The sequence below is a fragment of the Podarcis liolepis genome (genome assembly GCF_965112155.1).
Source record: "Podarcis liolepis genome assembly, chromosome: 2".
NCBI classification, from domain to species: Eukaryota; Metazoa; Chordata; class Lepidosauria; order Squamata; family Lacertidae; genus Podarcis; species Podarcis liolepis.
The window spans coordinates 6,185,064-6,204,700 of record NC_139555.1 but is presented as its reverse complement, the minus strand read 5'-3'; the positions used below and the strand labels follow the sequence as shown (position 1 = coordinate 6,204,700).

Genomic DNA, 19,637 nt, shown 5'->3' with positions numbered 1-19,637 from the left:
GCCGGAGCGGTACCTATTTATCTACCTGCACTTTGACATGCTTTCGAACTGCTAGGTTGGCAGGAGCAGGGACCGAGCAACAGGAGCTCACCCCATCACAGGGATTTGAACCGCCGACCTTCCGATCGGCAAGTCCTAGGCTCTGTGGTTTAGACCACAGCTCCACCTGCGTCCCAATAGTGCAAGTTAGGAAGGATATTAATAAACAATATATCGTCTCCTGCCACCCTGAACATTCCCACACTCGGCCCATTCCACTTGTTGTGGGGAAAAGGCAGGTCATTTTTAGGAAAGGAAAGGAACCATTTTGCTGAGCTCCAGACCCTTATTTTATATAGCAGCAGCCAAGGGTTTCTCCTTTACTAAAATGAAATCTGAGCCCCCACTAACATTGAAGAAAGCCTCGCTGATTTCAATAGCCTTGCTGCTCCAGTCTAGATTCCCATCCCTCCAGGAAACTGAAATCCAAGCCCAATTTGAATTGAAGTGTTGTACAAAGAAATTACAATATCAAGTTTCAGAATGCAGTCGGAAAAGCCGGGAATTGGCAACCAAAGAGACAAAGCGAGGTAGTTGCAACTGGGTTCCTCCAACTGAAGAGAAAGGAAGAACCCCGCCTACAGGTGGTGACTGCCACTTGATTGGGTTACATACAGGTTACATGGCAAAGGGGTCCAAAAGGAAGAGACACGGGTGCAAAGAAGTTTCCCTGCTCCAGTTCCTCCAGCAAGCGCGCTTCCGGGGCTCTTGGAGCCACAGCAGGAGGGGACCTTCGGGTGCCTCGGCCGCTTTCCTCGCAAACTTTATTGCCTTGGGGAAAACACCCCAAGCCCCCCTGCCCCCAGCAGCTCGACTCCATCAGGTCAAAGGGAGCATCAGCGACGGCCTCTGGAGACCCGGCCCAGGAACTTAGCTAGGGGGGTGCTGGGCGCCTGGGCTTCAGCATCACCTGGGGCCCAGGTGTGCTGCCCGTAAAGGTATATGCCGCCTTGGCTGGGCACCCCCTCCCCCCAGCTATGCTACTGGATTCCAAGGTGGTTCACAACATAAAAATGCAAGATAAAAACACAATAAGCGTAATAAAAACAAAAACTGTCCTAGGGCCTGGCTTTGACAGCCTGACTCTCCACCAAGGTGGGTTCTCTATGTCTGTTATCAGTCAGTGGGAAATGAGTGGAGTCAGGAACCAGTGGAAGGCAAGCAAGGAAGATCTTGACTTTCCTGTTGTGCCAGAGACTCCCCACCCCGGCAAGGAGGCGAGGACTCACCACAAGGGTTCTTCTTTTTTGGTGGTCACTCGTAGCCAAGGAAGATTGTCTTTCACAAACACGGTTTTAACAATGAGTCCGTAAATGACTGCGGAGGCCAATTCTGGACTCACACATCCTTCCACAGTGGGGACATTGGTTTCCGAGCAGGAGTTGGATTTGCCAAGTGTGCCTTCCTTCCTTGGAGATTGTTAAGCAGAGGTTGGATGGACATCTGTCATGGATGCTTTAGCTGAGATTTCTGCATTGCAGGGGTTGGATTACATGGCCCTTGGGGTACCAGCCAACTCTGCAATTCTATGATTCTATATTTTTTTCTTGTTGCACCATTTATGACCATTTCTAGGCCATGTGACTCAAAAGCTTGCCTGACACGGCATGTCCATTTAGACTGAAGTCCCACAGTTTTGTTCCTAGGTAAATGAGTGGTAAAGCATTGCAGTTTCAGCTGCATCAGATTCAGAATAATAATAATAAATCACTTCTCCTTAAGGTACTGATGACCAAATCTGCCTCTTATTAGGATCCTAAAATATGCAATTAGACTTGTATTCCATCCACAGCTTGTTGGCTCATTTGGACAACTGTGTAATGCCCAATGGTTATGCCTCCCCAACGGCCACCCAGCCCTGGTAATCCTGAGGCAGCAGCGGGTTCTTTGGATCTCAAACTTTTAGGCAGTAGAAGCAAACTTTATTAACTACTATCATAATAAGCAAAGAAACAGCAGCAGGTGCTAATATACAATTAAAGTACAGTCGTACCTTGGTTGCCAAACGCTTTGGAACTTGTACATTTTGGCTCCTGAACAATCAAAAACTGGAATGATTTTAAAATGTCCTGTTGTGATGGCCTGGGATTCCGAGTCTGAGAGCGATCCGGAGGAATCCCAGCCGGCACAGGAGTCCCCGCCTCCAGGGCCGGCTGAACTGGGGCAAGGCCTAGATGCTGAGGAAACTCAAGAGCAGGCACCAGGTGAAACCATTCTGGCCCCAGAGGTGCTGGATGACTCAGTGGCCACAGGTGAGCCTCCTCCAGGGCCCAGTAACCCTTCGGCCTCTCCTGATCTGCAGAGGCTTAGGGCAGAGAGGCGAAGGGAACTGGTTGCCCCCAGGAGGAGTGCTCGCCTTAAGGCCAGAGGAGGCGGGGCTCCTGGGGGTCGGGACCGCCCCTGACCTTAGAAGAGGATAAAAGCCCAGTCAGGCCGGCCCCAGGTTGCGGGAGCAACGTCGTTGTTGGCTACGGACCTTCCTGTGTTCTTGATCCCTGCTCGGCTTCCTGTTCCTGACTATCCAGTACTCCTGTTCCATGCTCGGCCTCCTGTTCCCGACCATCCGGCGTTCCTGTTACCTGCTCCGCCTTCTGTTCCAGCGTTCCTGTTCCCCGCCCGGCTCTCTGCATCAGACCTCGCCCCTCTTCGTGTGGACTCTGCTACACTCACGGTACCTTACCCCCGGGACCAGCACAGTTTGCTCCCGCCACACCCGCACTCCCCCTTCGTAGGGGTGCGTTCGGGAAGAGTCAGAGGCCATGGCCGACCAAGCGGCTACACCGTTGGCAATAGCCCAGGAGAACCAGGCTTTGAGGCACACCGTGCAGCAGCTCAGTAACGCGGTTACGGCACTGCAGCAGCGTTTGGACGCCCTACTGGCTCCTGGGGCCGACGCCCCGGCTTCTGGCAAGTACCCAGTGGCTTTGCCTGAGAAATTTGATGGGGCCCCGGCCAGCTTTCCCATGTTCCTTGCCCAGGCCAAGCTGTATATTCAGGGGCGCGCCCGGAATTTCCCTGACGACCGCACCAAGGTGCATTTTTTGATTAGTTTGTTAAAGGACCAGGCGGCCAAGTGGGCGTTGCCGCTGCTCAGGCAAGACTCCCCCTTGCTGACAGACTACGGGGGGTTTTGCAATCTGTTGGAGGCCGCGTTCGGCAACCCCCAGAAGGAGAGTCAAGCCAACCGGGCGATTCGGCGGTTGAGGCAGGGCAAGACCACGGTGGCCGCATACACCACAGAATTCCGGCTGCTGGCACAGGACTTGACCTGGAACGACTCGGCTCTCCGGGACCAGTATCTCGAGGGGCTTTCAGATGAGATACTGGACCAGCTGGCCACAATGGAACGCCCCACCACGCTAGACACTCTTATTCAATGGAGTCTACAGATTGACGATCGGCTAGAGGACCGGCGTCAGGCTCGGGACCGCCGGCACCTCCAGTTCTTGGCCCCAGTGTCTACCAGCAGCCCCACGGGCCCAGCTAAGTCATTGGAGGTACCTATGCAGCTTGGGGCAGTGCGGCCACGCCTCTCCCCCACAGAGAAGTCGCGGCGTCGGGAGGGGAATCTATGTCTCTATTGTGGCGGAAGCGGACACTATGCAAGGTCCTGTCCTGAGAAACGCCAGCCGCAGGGAAACCACCAAACCCCAGTAGCTGATGGCCCTGGCTACCTGGGGTCCCAAACAGCACAGAATGGGGCCGCACCAATTGAATTACAACACCTTATGGTTCCGGTACATCTATACCCTCCAGGAGGGCCATGGATTCTTACCCATGCGCTGGTGGATTCGGGCGCAACCCACTCTTATATGGACGCTGCTTTTGCTGCCCAGCATCGGGTGCCACTTCGGAACAAGCCAGAACCGGTGCAGGTGGAGGCAATCGACGGCCCCTGCGTTCGGGTGCCGTCACTCAGGAGACCCAGCCCCTGGTCCTGTGCCTCCAGCAGCACTGTGAGATGCGAACTCTGGATATTGCCTCCATGCCCCGGTTCCCCCTGGTGCTTGGGATGGACTGGCTGGAGGCTCACAATGTGCGGATCGACTGGGTCAAACGGACTGTACACTTCCCAGACCCCAGTTCTCCTGCTGAGACTGAGATGCTAGCAGCTGCGCCCACTGAGGAGGTTGCTGCAACGCTCCCCGCTGAATACCGGGAATATCACGACGTGTTTGAGGAACGGGGGGCAGACCAGCTGCCGCCGCATCGGTCCTTTGACTGTGGCATAGACCTCCAGCCCGGAGCGCCTCTACCGGTGAGTCGCTTATACTCGTTAACAGAGCCAGAGCGCGAGGCTTTACAGGACTTCTTGCGCAAGAACCTGGAGCGTGGGTTCATTAGGCCTTCTACCTCGCCCACTGCTGCACCAGTGCTCTTTGTTAAAAAGAAATGTGGGGAGCTCCGCCTTTGCCATGATTACCGGGCCCTGAACAAAATTACCATCCCGGACCGGTACCCCTTGCCCCTTATTTCGGAGTTACTGGAGCGGGTGCAAGGGGCGCAGGTGTTCACCAAGCTAGATCTCCGGGGTGCCTACAATTTGATTCGGATCCGCGCCGGGGATGAGTGGAAGACCGCATTTGGGACCCGGTACGGACAGTTCGAATACCTGGTTATGCCCTTTGGTTTGTGCAACGCGCCTGCTGTGTTCCAACGGTACATCAACCACGTGTTCCAGGACTTACTAGACAAGTACGTGGTGGTGTACTTGGATGACATTCTGGTTTACTCCCGTGACCCGGCGTGCCACAAAGGCCATGTCCGGACCGTGCTGCAGCGCTTGCGCGAGCATCGTCTGTATGCAAAGCTCAGCAAGTGCGAGTTTCATCAGCGGTCAGTGGACTTCCTGGGTCACCGACTCTCACCAGGTGGGGTGCAGATGGATCCTGGGAAGGTGGCAGCGGTTCGAGAATGGGCGGCACCTCGGAACCGCAAGGACCTACAGCGTTTCCTGGGGTTCGCCAACTATTACCGGACTTTCATTGCGGACTATGCTCACCGCACCACCCCGTTGACCCGACTACTGCGCCCCAAGACGCCGTTTTCCTGGGACAAGGAGGCGGAGGAGGCGTTTCAAGGGTTGAAGGCCTGTTTCCAGAGAGCGCCAATCTTGCAACATCCGGATCCTTCTCGACCCTTTGTGGTAGAGACTGACGCCTCCAGTACGGCTCTCGGTGCCGTCTTGTCTCAGCAGCACGGACCGGAAGCGCCACTTTTACCCTGCGCCTTCTATTCCCGCCAGCTCCTCCCAGCGGAGCGTAACTATACCGTGTGGGAGCGGGAACTACTGGCCATCAAGGTGGCCTTTGAGGTTTGGCGCCATCATCTTGAAGGAGCACGACACCCGGTGGAGGTGAGAACCGACCACCGGAACCTGGAATACCTCCAGACCACCCGCAAGCTGAACCAAAGGCAGATCCGGTGGGCGTTGTTCTTTTCCCGGTTCCAGTTCCGGATCCGCTACATCCCTAGCTCCCAAAACCAGAAGGCGGATGCCCTGTCCCGGAAACCCGAAGACAACGTAGACACGGTTCAGCAAGCAGCACCCACCACGATCCTACCACCAGCTGCATTCCTGGCCACCCAGGAGGTTGAGCCACTGCAGGCTCGGGTGCGGGAACAGCAGCGGGTCGACGCTTGGGCCCAGGAACGACTCCGGGAACTGGCCGAAGGATCATGCCCTCAGTATCCAGGGCTGGTCTCGCATCAGGGTCTTCTGCTGCACCACGGGCGCCTGTACATCCCATCAGGGCCACTGCGGGCTGAGATTCTCCGGATGACCCATGATGCGCCAGCGGCGGGGCACTTTGGGCGGTATCGGACCACCCATCTGGTAAGCCGTGAGTTTTGGTGGCCCCGTTTGAAGGCCGACGTGGCTCGCTACGTCGCTGGTTGTGACGTCTGCAGGCGGGCCAAGGGGCCTACCGGGCGACCCCCCGGCCTTCTTCAGCCGTTGCCGGTTCCACCACGTCCTTGGCACACAGTTTCTTTGGACTTTGTAGTGGAGTTACCCCCGTCTCGTGGCTGCACCTGCCTTCTAGTTTTCTCCGACCACTTCACGAAGATGGTGCACTGTGCCCCCTGCCCATCCGTACCCTCAGCTAAGGAAACCGCGCAGCTGTACCTTCAGCATGTCTTCCGCCTGCATGGCCTACCTGAGCGTGTAGTGTCCGACCGTGGCGTTCAGTTCACGTCCCGGTTTTGGCGTGCTTTGCACCAGGCCCTCGGGACAGAGGTCTGTCTCTCATCTGCTTACCACCCACAGACGGATGGCCAGACGGAACGGGCGAACGCGGTGCCGGAACAGTACCTCCGGTGTTACTGCAGCTACCAGCAGGACGACTGGGTCGACCACCTAGCATTGGCGGAGTTCGCTTATAACAACGCGGTGAATGCGTCCACCCAGCAGACCCCGTTCCAAGCCAGTTATGGTTTTCATCCACGGTTGTTTCCGGATGTGCTGCCGGCATCTGCGGTCCCTGCGGTGACAGAGTGGCTTCAGGAGCTCCAGTCCCAGCAACAGCTGTTGATGGAGCAGCTGCGCCAGGCCAAGGAGGCGTACAAGGTCCAGGCCGACCGCCACCGCCAGGTGGGGCCGGAACTTCACGTCGGTGACCTGGTGTGGCTTTCCACTCGCCACCTCCACCCTTCTCGACCTTCGCGGAAGCTGGACACCCGGTTCACCGGCCCGTTCCCTATCGTGAACCAGGTCTCGCCTGTAGCTTTCCGTCTCCGGTTGCCAGCACACCTGAAGGTTCACCCGGTATTCCACAGGTCCCTTCTGAGTCCGGTGGCCCCACCCGACGAGTTCCACCCGAACCGTCCCCGACCGCAGCCAGTTTTGGTGCAGGGAGAGCCTGAGTACGAGGTGGAACGCATTCTGGACTCCCGATACCGCAGGGGAAGGCTGCAGTATCTCATTGACTGGAAGGGGTATGGGCCAGAGGACCGTTCCTGGGAACCAGCGGCCAACGTCCACGCGCCTGCCTGCATCCGAGAGTTTCATGCGGCGTACCCCAGCAAGCCGGGTCCGGACCCTCAAGTGAGGGGGGGGCCTGGGAGGGGGGATGGTGTGATGGCCTGGGATTCCGAGTCTGAGAGCGATCCGGAGGAATCCCAGCCGGCACAGGAGTCCCCGCCTCCAGGGCCGGCTGAACTGGGGCAAGGCCTAGATGCTGAGGAAACTCAAGAGCAGGCACCAGGTGAAACCATTCTGGCCCCAGAGGTGCTGGATGACTCAGTGGCCACAGGTGAGCCTCCTCCAGGGCCCAGTAACCCTTCGGCCTCTCCTGATCTGCAGAGGCTTAGGGCAGAGAGGCGAAGGGAACTGGTTGCCCCCAGGAGGAGTGCTCGCCTTAAGGCCAGAGGAGGCGGGGCTCCTGGGGGTCGGGACCGCCCCTGACCTTAGAAGAGGATAAAAGCCCAGTCAGGCCGGCCCCAGGTTGCGGGAGCAACGTCGTTGTTGGCTACGGACCTTCCTGTGTTCTTGATCCCTGCTCGGCTTCCTGTTCCTGACTATCCAGTACTCCTGTTCCATGCTCGGCCTCCTGTTCCCGACCATCCGGCGTTCCTGTTACCTGCTCCGCCTTCTGTTCCAGCGTTCCTGTTCCCCGCCCGGCTCTCTGCATCAGACCTCGCCCCTCTTCGTGTGGACTCTGCTACACTCACGGTACCTTACCCCCGGGACCAGCACACCTGTGCGGCTTCCGATTAGCTTCCGATTGGCTTCAGGAGCTTCATTTGGGGGAGCACTGGCAGGGGAGGAGGAACTGGTGGGGTTCACCAGACACAATGAGCTCAGACTAAAATCAGGGAACTCAGAGATGGAAAGGGGGGAAATGGGGGTTTCAAGGAAAGGGGGGGCTCTTGTACTACAAAGGGGCACTGTATGTGCTGGGAGAGCCATTGAGGGCCAAAATCCTCAGACAGCTCCTTGACAACCTCACAGACGGGCATTTTGGGCAGCATAAGACCATGCTACTAGTCACTAGACAGTTCTGGTGGCCCAAGGTAAGGGAGGATGTACGCGAATATGTCCGAGGGTGCGGCAGGTGTCAGAGGGCCAAAGGGGAAAGAGCAGCACCAGCGGGTTACTGGAACCCTTACCGACACCGGGGAGGCCCTGGGAGGTGGTGTCCATTGGTTTTATGACAGATCTGCCCAAGTCAAGGGGAGACAGCGGTGATGGTGGTGGTCGATCTACTGACCAAAATTTGTCACTTCGTAGCCTGCTCCCATGCGGTGTCAGCCAAGGAGATAGCCAGGCTGTTCGTGGATCACATTTTTAGGCTGCATGGGACTCCACTGAGGGTTGTATCTGATCGCGGAAGACAGTTTACCTCATGATTCTGGCGTAAACTCATGAGCCTGCTGCAGGTAGAGGTGAGCTTCTCAACGGCTAGGCACCCAGAAACCAACGGGCAGACCGAGAGAGCAAACAGCATATTGCAGCAGTACCTATGCTGCTATGTCAGTGAGAGGCAGAATGATTGGGTGGAGAAATTGGCACTAGCTGAGTTTGCGTATAACAACGCTGAACATGTGCCCACGGGGATGAGCCCCTTTATGGCCAACTACGAGTGTCATTCCAGGGCTTTCCCAGGGCACGGAGAGGAGGAATGGAGTGTGCAAGCTGCAGAGCAATTTGCAGAAGAGATGGGGGCTTTGCACCAACAACTACAGCTAAATTTGAAGAGGGCGAAGGAAGTCTATAAAAGGCAGGCAGACAGGCACCGCAGGCCAGGGGAGGTCATACAGGTGGGGGACAGGGTGTGGTTGTCATCCCAGGGGTTGCCCTTAAAAGGGGGGTGCAGCCTAGATGGCTGGGGCCCTTTGAGGTAATCCAGCAGGTCAACCCAGTGACTTTCAGGCTGAAATTGCCGGACAGCATGAGGATACATCCGGTGTTCCATAGGCCCCTGCTTTCGCATTACAGGGAGGGGCAGGGCTTCCCAGGGAGGGAGGGAGGGAGGGAGGGAGGGGTGACCACCCATCCACATGCAGAGGAGAGGGAACGTTGTAATGAAGCAACGGAAATACTCGATTCCAGGTGGAGAGGGCACCAGGTAGAGTACTTGGTGGCCTGGGAGGGAGAACCCAGCTCGGAAAACACGTGGGTTCCCGCAGGATCCATCACAGAGGAATATCTGGTGGAGGAGTTCCATGCTTTGTTCCCACATAAGCCTAAACCCCAAGCGAGGTTCTTGAAGGAGGTGTTCGGACCCACGGACGACGAAGGGGACTTCGTAGGTTTCCCATCTTCAGGGGAGGAGGAAGGCCACAGGAACGAGATCCGGGAATTGTCTGAGGGAGAAGAATCTGACTGGGATGGCCAACCAGCTGGAAGGGACCCAAGAGGATGGGAAACAGTTTTTGAATCCACAGAAGATGATGACTGTTCTTTCCAGGGTTTTCGTCCATTGCCTGACAACGCTCGAGAGGAGGAGGCGATTAGAGACCTTACCAATGGGGAGGGGGGTGTTTAGGAGGGGGTGGATGTCAGGGAACTGCCATCAGCTCAGAGGCGGGCAGGGGAAAGGCAGATGGATTACAGAGAACCTCCAAAAATCATGGGAAGCAGTACTTCCTCAGCGGAGGAAGGAAGCCACGCCTCTAGTGGGGAGGAGCTGCAGGGCTCGGAGGAGGCAAGGCAGTGCCAGGACACCTTGCCTGAGCAAAGCGGGGAGGAGGGAGGTCCCCCTTTACCCAAGCCTTCCTTGCGCAGCAGGCTTTCGCGCAGAGAGGGGAGGCGTCGGCTGGGGGTCAAGAAACTACTCTGCTGGGAAAGTTTAAGGACCGCCCACTCTCAGATTCTGCTAGTGAGTGAGCAAGACATGGAATAGAGGCGTTCTGCAGTGTAAAGGTTTTAGCACTAATAATAAAGCTTTTGAAACGACGAGTGAGGCATCTTGCCTGATGGCTCTCGAGCAACCACCCGATAGCCATAACATACAGTATAAGCTAAACTGAAAACAGGAACACCATCTACTGGCTTTCCCTTTGGCAATATAGCTAGTTTTTTTTCTTCAAAGCAATGTATACTGCTTGCAAAAGTTTGTTTGTTTGTTGCATTTTCTATTTTGCATAAACGAGCAAAATAAAAACTTAAACATCAAGATGCAATTAGGCTTGTGTTCCATCCACAGATTGCTGGCTCATTTGGACAACTTTAAAGGTTTTTCTTCAAAGCAATCTATACTGCTTGAGCAGGTTTGGGCTGAATGAAGCTCGCCACAAAGTCAACGATGGACGTTGGAAAGTAAGAGGCAGGAATGTACAAGAACTTTGCATCCCATCCTGCAGAGTAGCGAGTGCGAGGGGAGCAGGATGTCAGGGCATGTTCCATACAGTCAGTGACCAGGTGAAGCTTGCTGCTGGCAATGTTAAAGCTATCTTGGCCAATTTTGAAATCTGTGTGTGAGAAATATGAAGCAAAACAGAAGTTAGTGCTGTAATTGTAGGGGGTAACCTAAATCTTTTGCATCTGGAACTATTTTGGAGGCTTCAAAACAGAACACATTCTCAAAAGATTTAAATCTACAATGGATGAACCTGTCCATTTTGGTTTCTCTCCGTTTCAATATGCCCAAAATCTTTCAGTTCGGTTCTCCTCATTTCAGATTATGATTTTTGAAAGTCATCAGCATTTCAGTTTTCACAATATACGCATTTTCGCAAACATTATTTCCTTGCATAGTGCATTTTTTTATATTGTGGTCAATTTGCTTAGTGCATTTTTGTGTATACTTTTGATGCCAAATTCTCTCTAATATGCACATTTTTGTACACATTGTTGGTTTATAGAACTAGTTGCTAAATTTAGAGGAGTTTGAATTCCTAAGCAGAGCTATGTATTGGTTAATATATTGCTTCATGAAGTGTGAATTGGGTATGTTTGCAGGAAAATGCAAACCGTGCTGAAATCCCCTCCGCGTCTACTCACAGTTCTCCAAGTACTGTTTCCCATAGACTTCTTTGATGTCAGACGGCACTCGGTTCCATACTGTCTTTAAATTTTCTACTGCTTGTGTGAAAATGGTTGTGTGGAAACCACCAGGTTCAATAATACTGACTTGGACTCCAAAAGGATGGAGCTCTCTCCTGAAATGCAGAGGAATAAAAGAAGAGACATCATTGCTTACTGAGTCATAGGAATGCAGGAATGCAGGTCAGGAACTTGGGTCCATGGATAGGAGCATCTTTCTTTAAAAAAAGAAGAAGAATAAGAAATTAAAATTGAGGAGAAAGAAAAGATGGGAAATGCAGCTCCCCTGCCTTCTGCCCTCTTGCAGGAGCCAGGATACGCCCTACCCAGGAGAGGATTGTGTATGACACAGCACCAGTTGTATTAAGAGACAGTCATGAGGACATGATTCAAAGTCTCGCTGATACATCAAATGCCTTCCCAAAGGGAGACCTTAATCTAGTGGGGGAAAGTTGCTGCAGAGCAAGGAGCCTTTTCTGCCAGGGCTGCTTCCCACCCTCCTCCCTGCAGCCTCTGCCATCTCTGCCCAGTCTTCTTGTTAAGAGGGAGAAGGCAGGTCACCTGTAGCAAAGGAACAAGACCCTGTTCTTTGGGTTCTGGGACCCAGTGTTCTAAAAAAGGAGCATTTAAGGGTTTTGCCAAACCTCCTTTGTGCAGAAAAAGATTACAGTGCAAACAACCCTGAGAAGATGTCACACAGAATTTCTCTACAAAAGCTACCCATTCACAGCTTAGCTGTTGACATCAAGAGAGAATGAAGTCAAACCGCAGTGTTAGCAGCCCTGCTCCTGCCAACCTAGCAGTTTGAAAGCATGTCAAAGTGCAAGTAGATAAATAGGTAAACCCGCTCCAGCGGGAAGGTAAACAGCGTTTCCGTGCGCTGCTCTGGTTAGCCAGAAGCGGTTTAGTCATGCTCGCCACATGACCCGGAAGCTGTACGCCGACTCCCTCAGCCAATGAAGCGAGATGAGCGCCACAACCCCAGAGTCGTCCGCTACTGGACCTAATAGTCAGGGGTCCCTTTACCTTTAAATAGTTGGAAAAAGCACACACTCTTCAACATGGTAATCAACATTTCTATAAAGCATGTTGGGCCCAAACTATTCTAAGGAAAACAGGGGGACATCCATAACATGTTCACCGTTAATGAGAAGGTCCTGGACTGAGAGCCACGCATCCAATTGCGGGATTGTGATTTGAAAAGTTTGGTTCAAGGCCAGATGTGGGCATGGCCTGTGCCTGGATACATTCATCTCAAGTTGTGCGAGTCTTGGGCAAAGCCCATCGCAGCTGCCATATTTCCCAGCTCTTTCTTCCCTGCAGCCCACTTTCCCCAGACTTAGCAACTAAACCAGGAGGACTCGCATCAGCCACTTCCAGCCTGGCAAGTGGTTAGGGAGTATGGCAGATGTTGCACTAAAGCAAGCAGAAGAGGACATTAAAGAGCTGCTCTGTTTACCTCAGGCTGTCAGAGAAGGCTTCCGCACCAAACTTGGATGGGCAGTAACCACCTCCAAAGACTGCCAGTCGTCCCATCGTACTGCACACGTTGACCACCCTCCCTCTGGCTCTCCTCACCAGAGGCACCATGTGTAGCGTCACATCAATCATCCCAAGAAGGTTGACATTGATCACCTTTGCAAAGTCATCTTTGGTCAGCCATTCGTTGGGACCTGATGGTAGAGCTGTGCCTGCGTTGTTCACCAAGCCCCAAAGCCCTGTGAGAAAGAACAGATGTTTTTCCTATTAGCAACCCTAACAAATAAGGCCGTCACATGAATAGATTGTTTGTGCTTAGGAGGGCTGGCCCTTCCATGAGGCCTGGTAAGGTGGTTGCTTCACGGCAGCAAGCTGCAGGGCATAGGGGCCAACTCCCACAAATTTTGGTGTCAGGACCAGGCACGCTGCATAGTATCCATGGCCCCTGGCTCCCATGGTTGTGGGGCCAAGTTGTCACTGCTGCTGGTGGTGATGCAAGCTGAGCACAGCACAACTGAAGTGACATTTTTAAACAGCTGAAGCAATCCCCACACACTAGGGTTGCCACCTTTGGTTGAACAAAACAAGGGCCAGGTCAGGCAAAATATAGGACATTGAGAGGGAATTGGGAGGCTAAAAATTACCTGGTGCAGAAATGACTTCAAAGCTATCCATTACAATGGGTTGTTTCCAGTGCTGGCCATATCCATAGAGTAGATAGACCCAATGAAATTTATGGATCTCAGTTAGCAATGCACATTAATTTTTATGACTCGTATCCTCCCCACCTGCTGGATTTCTGCTTGTCAGAAGAATTCTAAATATAGAAACCGAGCCCCCAAATGAAAGAGGGGTGAAGATAGCAACAAATTCTGTTTCTCTTCCTCACAGAGCTTTGCCTCCAACGTCCCTTTCCATGTAGCTGCATCACACACACGCATCAGAGACCGACAACTTCATCTAACCACCAGGGTGACATGTGTGCTTCATTTTTCAACCTGTCCATAACAGTATATAGTATTGGGCATCAATTTATTGAAATAACTAAAACAACAACCATTTTAAGGCTTCAATCCGCTGCATACTTATTTGTGGTTTTTTGGGGGGGGTTGGTTTTTTTAAAAGTTTTTTATTAAGTTTTAACAATGCAAAATATAAAAGAAAAAATACAAAGACAAAGACAAGAAAAATATAAGGACACAAAATACATACTACAAAATACAACAATACAAACATTAAGCACAAAAATACAAAAATACATACATTAAAAAACTAATAATAAAAAGAAAAAGCACATATAGGAAAAACACAAAAATTCCCTCTTTCTTAGTTTTACATCTTAAATTCACATATTTTCCTGACTTCCTCACGTCCCCCGTTCTTGTATCCCTTTTAAAAGTTGGTTCAGCAAATTCATAGCCCATTAATTTATCTGTTGTTTGTTTAATCTTAGATTTTACCTTGTTGCTAGAACCCCAGCATTTCATTTCAATGTCATCAACATTCAGAAATTTTACAATATTTCTGCAAATAGGTTTTAAATTTCCCCCAATCTTCTTCCACTGAGTCTTCTCCCTGGTCTCGGATTCTGCCAGTCATTTCCGCCATCTCCATATAGTCTGTTAGTTGCATCTGCCAGTCTTCCAGGGTGGGTAGATCTTGTATCTTCCAATGTTTTGCGATAAGAATTCTTGCTGCTGCTGTAGCATACATAAAGAAAGTTCTATCCTTCTTTAACACCGATTGGTCGACTATGCCCAGGAGGAAGGCCTCTGGTTTCTTCAGGAAAGTATATTTAAATACCTTTTTCAGTTCATTATATATCATTTCCCAGAAGGCCTTGATCCTTGGGCACGTCCACCAAAGGTGAAAGAATGTATCCTCAATCTCTTTATTTTTCCACCTGGAAACCAATTTTTTTGTCCAAGTTATAAACCTCTCTTATTTGAAAGTAATGTAGCCAGTCTCGCACCTTCACCTTAAGCTTGTCATAACTCTGCAATTTCAATTTATCACCTTCCTGTTCTAAAATTTCCCAGTATTTTGGCCATTTCGCCTTCATGTTAAGTTTTTTCAAAGCTTTCGCTTCCATAGGTGATAACCACCTTGGTGTTTTACTCTCCAGAAAGTCTTTATACCTTATCCAGACATTAAACAATGATTTCTTGACAATATGGTTTCTAAATGCCTTATGTGCTTTAACCTTGCCATACCAAAGATATGCATGCCACCCAAATACATTGTCATACCCTTCAAGATCCAACACATCCGTGTTCTCAAGAAGCAGCCATTCCTTCAGCCAGCAAAAAGCTGCTGACTCATAGTAAAGTTTTAAGTCTGGCAGGGCAACCCCCCCCCCTCTGTCTTTAGCATCTGTGAGAATTTTAAGTTTTATTCTGGGCTTTTTGCCCTGCCAGACAAATCTAGATATGTCTCTTTGCCACTTCTTGAAACAATCCATCTTATCAATAATTTGCAATGATTGGAATAAAAATAGCATCCTCGGCAATACATTCATCTTAATAATGGCAATTCGACCCAGCAAGGAAAGCTTCAAATTTGTCCAAATTTCTAGATCCTTTTTCACCTCTGAACAACATTTCTCATAGTTATCTTTAAATAAGTTCACATTCTTAGATGTCATGTTCACCCCCAAATATTTAACCTTCTTTACTAATGTTAACTCTGTCTCCTTCTGAAACCTCTCTCTCTCTATCGGTGTCAATTTTTTCTCCAAAACTTTAGTTTTCATTTTGTTCAGCTTGAAACCTGCCACTTGACCAAAGTCCTGGATTACTTCTAGAGCCCTCTTGGTGCTAGATATCAGCTCCTGTAATGTCATAACTAGATCATCTGCAAAGGCTTTAAGTTTATATTGTTTAACTCCGTCCTGGATACCTTGAATCATTTGGTCCCTTCTAATCATATTTAGCAAAACCTCCAGGACTGAAATAAAAAGCAATGGGGAAATTGGGCAACCTTGTCGTGTCCCTTTCTCTATTTTAAACTCTTCTGTGACCACATTGTTTACTATCAATTTAGCTTTTTGTTCAGAGTATATCGCACCTATACCATTTTCAAAGTTCTGACCAACCCCCATCCCTTGAAGATTTTTCTTCATAAAACTCCAGGAAATGTTGTCAAAGGCTTTCTCCGCATCTACGAAAATCAAAACTGCTTTTGTGTTAATGTTCACCTGCAGCTTTTCGAGAATGTCAATTACATTCCTCGTATTGTCCGATAAGTGTCTTCCAGGAAGAAAGCCAGCCTGGTCTTTATGTATCACTTCTGCCAAAACTTTTTTCAGTCTTCTAGCCAAAATATCTGCAAATATTTTGTAATCCACATTAAGTAGGGATATGGGGCGGTAGTTCTTTAGTTGTGTCTTTTCCGACTCAGTTTTCGGTATAAGTGTGATGTAAGCTTCTTTCCACGTCTCCGGTGCCTTTTTCCTTTCCATAATTTCATTACAAACCTCCTTCAAAGGTTGAATTAAATAGTCTTTTAAGGTTCTGTAGTACTTGGAGGTTAATCCATCAGGCCCTGGAGATTTGCCCAATTGCATATTCTGAATCGCGCCTTCCACCTCCTGTTCAGATATTTTGGAGTTTAGTAAAACTTTGTTTTCTTGAGAAATTTTTTGTAATCCATTTGAATTCAGAAATTGGTCGATTTTCAACTCAATCTGCGGCCCTTGTGTGTAGAGTTGTTTAAAGTATCTCTGGAAGCAGCTTCTAATCTCCTGTGCTTTCTGAATATTCTTTCCATCCACTTCGAGATTGGTAACCGTATTTAATTTTTGTCTCTTCTTCAACTGCCATGCTAATAACTTTCCACATTTATTGGCTAATTCGAAGGTCTTTTATCTCATCTGTTTAACTTTCCATTCAATGTCCTGGTTTATCATTTTCATATATTGTACTTGATATAGCTTAATTTCTCTCAAAATCTCTTGAGATTTTGGTTTGTCTCAATTTTTTCTCTCCTTCTCTTATTTTCTCCAAGATCTTCTCCTTTTTCTCATTTTGGGTTTTCCTTTTTATTGCGTTTTGTTGTATCAAGAACCCTCTCATTACGGCTTTGCTTGCATCCCAGATTGTTCCTTTTTCCACTGTGGTCTTCAAATTTATCTTGAAATAGTCTTTTATAGTTTTTGGGGCCTTCTTGATGATTTCTGGATCTCTAAACAAGGCATCGTTCATCCTCCATCTGAAGGAACCAGTCAATATTGGTTTCATTTCCATCTTCACAGGGTTATGGTCGGAGCAGGTTTTTGGGCAGATTTCCACTTTTCGAATCTTGGGAACCATTCCTCTTGTTATCCAGATTTGGTCAATCCTTGTCCAGGTCTTTTGGGCTTCAGAAAAGAATGTCCCCTCTTTACCTAGGGGGTTCTTGGTTCTCCAAATGTCAATTAAGTCCATATTGTCTGTCAATTCAAAGAAGGTTTTCGGTAGTCTTCCATCTTTTGTCACCACTTGTCTTTCTGATTTATCCATATTTGTTGATACCACTCCATTCATATCTCCCAGCATAATGATGTTAAAGTACATAAAGTCCAACAATGTCTCATACAGTTTTTTGTAAAATTCTGATTTCCCCTCATTTGGTGCATATATCCCTACTATCAAAAATTTCTCACCTTGATATTGTATTTCAATAGCCACAATTCTTCCTTGGTCATCCTTAAAAACAAATTTAAGTGATAAATTTTCTTTTGCGCAGATCACCACTCCTCTCTTTTTGACTTTGTCTGATGAAATAAATTCTTGTCCTAATCTTTTGTTAATTAAAACTTTCCTATGTGTTCTGATCACATGGGTTTCTTGCAAACATATCATACTTATTTGAAAGTAAATTAAACGGAACTAATTGGGACTTAATTCTATTTTCAAAGGATCAGGCTGAAAGTGAATTTAGGATTGTGACAGTTTCTTGAATTTTCATGGGTTTTCTGGGGGGGGGGGGTTCTTTGGTACCTAAAGAATAGGTTTGAAATATCCATCCTACCCCTCTGTAAAGGAACAGGGTCAGGGAAGCATGTAAAAGGAATGAGGACCCACATTCCATTCCATTCCCAAACACTCGCCATCCTCTGCTGCCTTCCATTGGGCTGCAGCTGCGTCTCTGACTGGATTTAGTGAAACAGGAGTGGGTAAGGTAGGGAAAAGGGGAGACAAGGAGAGAGAAATGGAAAGTGGACAGGCAGGAGAGAGGCAGCAGCTCTGGTAGAGATGGGAGGGAGCAGCTGAGCTCAGCAGAGGAGGTGGGGGTACGGGGAGAAAGCAAGGCAGACATAAGGGACAAACTACATCCCTTAACAAGCTAAAAAACAGTTTCTATCTGTGGACTGCTGAACGGAAAATGTAAAATAGTACAATTGACTTTCAGGGTTGGTGTGTTGTGCGACAAGCACACAGTGCAATGAGATTAAGTGTGGGGGGCGGGGAAGCTCAGTTAATTTCATTGTACACAGGTTGTAGATTGACAATAAAGGGATGATGATGATGATGATGATGCATTTTCCCTTGAAATAAGGGGCAATCCCCTATTACAAGGGACAAGTGGAAACCCCACCAAGACACACAGGTCACCTGGCCAAGCTGCTGCTGAGAACCCTCCTTGTGGGTGGGCAGAGGTGAGGGCAGAGAAGAAGTGAGAGGCAGTTTCTCCAGCCAAGCCAGCAATGCCTTCCTTGTAACAGCGGAGCAGACATTTGTGTATGCTTGGCAGCGGTGAAAGCAAGACTTGCAAAGGATGAGATCTGGGAAAGGACTTTGCTAATTTGCCCAGCAGCTACAGTGGTGGCAGGCTGCTGATTTGCATACAAGTCCCCCCCCCAATTCATTGTCAATCACAATGAAAAAACTTGCTTGCTTTTCTCTCCCTTTCTTTCCTGCCCAGCAGTAGCATGGGGGGGGTCTGCCCTTGTAGTGGGGGCATAGGGTGGCATGGGGGTCTATAGTGTGGCTCAGTGGCTGCTGTGTGCTGTGGGTTGGGATTCTGGGGCTGCCATTCAGAAACTCCTCACACAGCAAAACCCTAAAAGTGATACAGTATTTAAAAAGTAACCAAAAGAACAACAAAAATGCCCGTGCCCTTGTCTGTTAAATTTGCCTTGTATTTTCACATCATTCTTCTTCTTTCCCCTTTGCAGTTAAAACAATCAATTCTCTTTCCCCACATCAAGAGTTTGACTTAGCTTGGGAACCCCAAAGACTAGAGAAAATATCTGTCAAGCTGGAATGTTGTTTCAACTTTTCAACTCAGCTTCCTTGACAAACGACAATTCCCGGGATTCCCAGAGGGGGTGTCCCATGCTCTCAGGCACCCAAATGTCTGGAGCTGGCTCTGATATTTATTATTGAATGCTCATAATGATTATTTCTAAGCTATTTCCTGAATTGTTGTGCTTATTCTTCCTTTCGAACATTGTGAGCCACTTTGGGCACAATTATGGGGGGAATGTGGCCTACAAATGAATACAGAGAGGCAATTCTAATCCCCCGTCCCACCAATAGCACAGAGGCAGCACAAGGAAGGTAGAGATTCACCTTTGTTCCCAATGCACCCTTTCACCCACTCCGTCGCTGCCGCCACACTCTCTGTGCTGGTGACATCCAGAATGGTGGTTTTCAAGCGCTCTGAGGTGGCCTTGCCCAGCTGATCTGCCCCCTTCTGCATGAGACAGGCTGCCAGCACCCGCAGGCCCCGGGCATCCAGCTGCCTGGCAAGTAGGTTTCCAAAGCCAGAGTCACACCCTGTGATGAAGACATATTTCTCCGTCAGGTTCTCCACCGTCTGTCTCTCCTTGTACCATCGGCGAAGGAAGTAAAGCCCCAGCAGAGCAGCCAGGTAGAGCCACATGGCTGAAACCTGCAGGGAAGAAGAATTCAAGCATTAGGATGCATACATGCCCCTGGCAGGACTTGGAGAAGGAGATTTCTAATTCCTGCTCCACCAAGAAGTTCACTGGAAGACCCTTACTTCCCTGACTCAGCTAATGCCGCAATCTGTTCCGACTGCATATTTTATCTTTATAAAGGCTGTTTTTATTGTGTCACGTGAGCTGATCTTTGACCGTAATTGCCACTGCTCAATTTTGCCTTCCTCGCAGTGTTGTGGAGGAGAA

The 19,637-nt window shown here is 49.6% G+C and overlaps 5 protein-coding genes across 5 annotated transcripts in view; 1 reads left to right on the top strand and 4 right to left on the bottom strand.

Moving 5' to 3' along the window:
- The window catches only part of ADCY6 (adenylate cyclase 6), a 934,310-nt gene that overhangs the window by 283,781 nt on the left and 630,892 nt on the right, over positions 1-19,637 (bottom strand). The gene's annotated exons all lie outside the window — the stretch shown is intronic.
- The window catches only part of LOC310698257 (17-beta-hydroxysteroid dehydrogenase type 6-like), a 164,937-nt gene that overhangs the window by 60,585 nt on the left and 84,715 nt on the right, over positions 1-19,637 (top strand). The window lies entirely within an intron of this gene.
- Positions 1-19,637, bottom strand: part of LOC310698284 (retinol dehydrogenase 7-like) — a 48,507-nt gene that overhangs the window by 12,921 nt on the left and 15,949 nt on the right. The window lies entirely within an intron of this gene.
- LOC310698279 (retinol dehydrogenase 7-like) lies at positions 1,940-19,372 on the bottom strand (the record flags this gene model as incomplete). The annotated part of the gene is made up of 5 exons (XM_083485331.1): positions 1,940-2,108; positions 7,738-10,452; positions 10,985-11,142; positions 12,486-12,744; positions 19,060-19,372. 4 exons carry the CDS (start codon positions 19,370-19,372, stop codon positions 10,235-10,237), a joined length of 948 nt encoding a protein of 315 aa, XP_083341457.1. The 3' UTR covers positions 1,940-2,108; positions 7,738-10,234.
- The window catches only part of LOC310698188 (retinol dehydrogenase 7-like), a gene marked incomplete at its 5' end in the record, with an annotated part of 64,955 nt that continues 63,923 nt past the window's right edge, over positions 18,606-19,637 (bottom strand). The window contains one exon of the mRNA XM_083485072.1: positions 18,606-19,381. The remainder of the gene's footprint in view (positions 19,382-19,637) is intronic.